Source organism: Austrofundulus limnaeus, unplaced genomic scaffold, assembly GCF_001266775.1.
Source record: "Austrofundulus limnaeus strain Quisiro unplaced genomic scaffold, Austrofundulus_limnaeus-1.0 Scaffold640, whole genome shotgun sequence".
Classification (NCBI taxonomy): Eukaryota; Metazoa; Chordata; class Actinopteri; order Cyprinodontiformes; family Rivulidae; genus Austrofundulus; species Austrofundulus limnaeus.
Genome location: NW_013953042.1, coordinates 87,583 through 90,092, shown reverse-complemented (window position 1 = coordinate 90,092; position 2,510 = coordinate 87,583). Strand labels below are relative to the sequence as shown.

Genomic DNA, 2,510 nt, shown 5'->3' with positions numbered 1-2,510 from the left:
CTGTTTTCATAAGCAGCCCTCCCAAGGCCTGTACTCTAGGGGAAACACTGGAAAGGTCTAAAAAATTTATAGATGTTTTTGATAATACAATTGACTGACAACCATGTTAATATTTTTGTAGTACAAAACAGAAGGTGAGTCGCGTAAATTTATGTTATCATAAAACAAGTAGTCGACTAGTTGACTAATCGTGGCAGCCCTAATTGTAATGCTGTTTTATTATTTCCATTTATTTAATAAATACACTGCCGTGAAACAACTTAGTACATTTGTGATTACTTTTTGGGATACGTCTATTTTGAAGTTGTAGCCCCCCCTGGAGAAAAATCCACCAGCCGCCACTGTTTATATTTTTGTTTTAAGATTAGTTGGTGATGGTCTACACACCATACTTCAGGTCAGTATCTGTATAATTAGTGAAGTGGGGCAAGTTCTAAAAGGTCCATACAGTACCCAATGTGAGGGGTTACTGTGATGCAGCTGCCCCCAAAACACAACTTTACATGGGTTTTCTCTGGATTTATCCACATGCACACAGGCTACTTCTGTTTGCTGATTGGCCCAGGTAAAATAAACTACAAGCAGACTCTGCACAGAAAATTGACGTTCTGTTCTCTGATTGGCCCGGCTAAAAATCTGCCAGAGAAATCCATCTCAATGGGAGAAGTCCCAGACGGAGCAGAGAAGGGGAACTAGAATTGAGCGGAGCTGCATAGGAAGGCAAGGGCCAGGCTAGCAGTGCAGAAGTGTGTGCAGAAGAAGAGGGCGGAACCGCAGGCTGGTCCTGCCCACAGGAAGTGACGTCACTCAGATGTAGTAGGGGGATGTTTATCAGAATGTAGGGGCTATTCCCWCTCTGACACTACTACAGGAGTATGAGTGCTGAGTGTTTAAACCCATAATATTTTAAAATCCGACTTCAAAGTTTGTGTCCATGTCATGTTTCCAGCTCGCGCTGCTTGGGGGCTTCTTTTCCCCTAATACAAGCTGGCTGCTGGCTGGCTGCCCCCCGGCACCAACACGATCGGATAAATTTACTTCTTGTTGTTTTGGGCTTTTGTTTTCAAAGTCTAAGACGCAAAGAGGCTACCTTAATACTTCGTCTTGTCTTGTAACTAATACAAGTTGTAAGCTTATTGTCCCGGAGCAAACCAAACACAAACCACACCTCCGTGTGTGGAATCCGCACCAAATTAGGTGGTGAAAAAGCGATGTTTAATACACTCACACTTTACACAACGTTTCACATAAATTTTCAATTATTTATCAATGCTGTGWACACAAGCAGAGTATGTTTTAAGTTTCGGCACTAAACTAAACATCCAACCAGCGTTTTATTCAAATAAACATCGAGTTTCTGTCGCTGTGTAGCGATGTTCTGCTGGCTCCTTCTCACAGAGTAAAGTGGCAGACCACTCTACTATCAAACATGAGATTTATTTGATACMCTTTTTGTTTTTATCCATTACTTGCGCCGAGTTTTCTAGTGAATATGTTATTAGAAARAACCAGTCGTAACATGTCATAATGTGCATGCATGTAAGCCGTGTCTCACAAATACTAAAATGTTGTAAATATTTAACAGAGATTGGGGCAGCACACTAAAACTGGATAAATCGCGTCCGGGTTATATTAACCGGCGGATTTCTGAGTTTTTCTTCAGTACTAGTTTGTCGTGTGTTCACCCACTTCTTAAACAAACATATTCGAGAGAGAAAGTATTAGCTTCTCACAAAATGMTAACACAAGGTTGACGCATGCTCCTCCATTTCAGCGACACACAACATACTGCTGACAGTGTTTAACATGTCCACACGCGCAGCAGTATTAAAACACAATACCTTGATACTTTGCATCGATTTCTCGGAGCAGAGAAACATTTCTTTGTATGTCCAAAGGCAGGGACTCCACACATTCCAGGTAATCCTCCACATAGTTGACCAGTTGTTGCGACTTGTCGACATTTTGAAAATGGTGGCCTAACATCGTCTCTACGATGCATAGATGAACGAAARACTATGAAGGAAACTGACAAAATATATGTAAAAACCTAATGATTGGCGACTTTGCAGCTTGTAGGGCAGTTCCTGGCAGCAATTCACTTCAAACAAAACTAGTGTTACTGCGCATGCGTGAGTATTTTCCTTTTATGGTGTTAGGCCGTTTCTTTTTCCTGGTCGTCACGAAAGGCGTGGCCAATGAGTTAAACGTTGCAGGATCGGTGGAGGTAAGGAAACTTTAAAATTCACATTTAATTTTCAGCTGTGACATAACTAAAAAATTTTTGGAGCAACCTAGAGTCTCACTTTATACATGCAACTAAAATTGTATTCTCATTAAAACTCAAAGACATTATTTGCTATTACAGTAATGCTGAACAGTAATTTTGAACACATGRTTAATTTTGTTATTATATATGCAAAATTTTTCATTCATAAGCAAAAGTTTATATCAGAGCTAAAATCTCTGAACAAATCCCATAATGTCTTCTTCCCTGAAACATATATATA

The 2,510-nt window shown here is 40.1% G+C and overlaps 1 protein-coding gene across 1 annotated transcript in view; it reads right to left on the bottom strand.

The window, feature by feature from the left end:
- Positions 1-2,119, bottom strand: part of ing2 (inhibitor of growth family, member 2) — a 4,213-nt gene extending 2,094 nt beyond the window's left edge. The window contains exon 1 of the mRNA XM_014027359.1: positions 1,842-2,119. Coding sequence (XP_013882813.1) covers positions 1,842-1,986 — 145 coding nt within the window. The 5' untranslated portion in view covers positions 1,987-2,119. The remainder of the gene's footprint in view (positions 1-1,841) is intronic.
- Between the last annotated feature and the right edge of the window lie 391 nt (positions 2,120-2,510).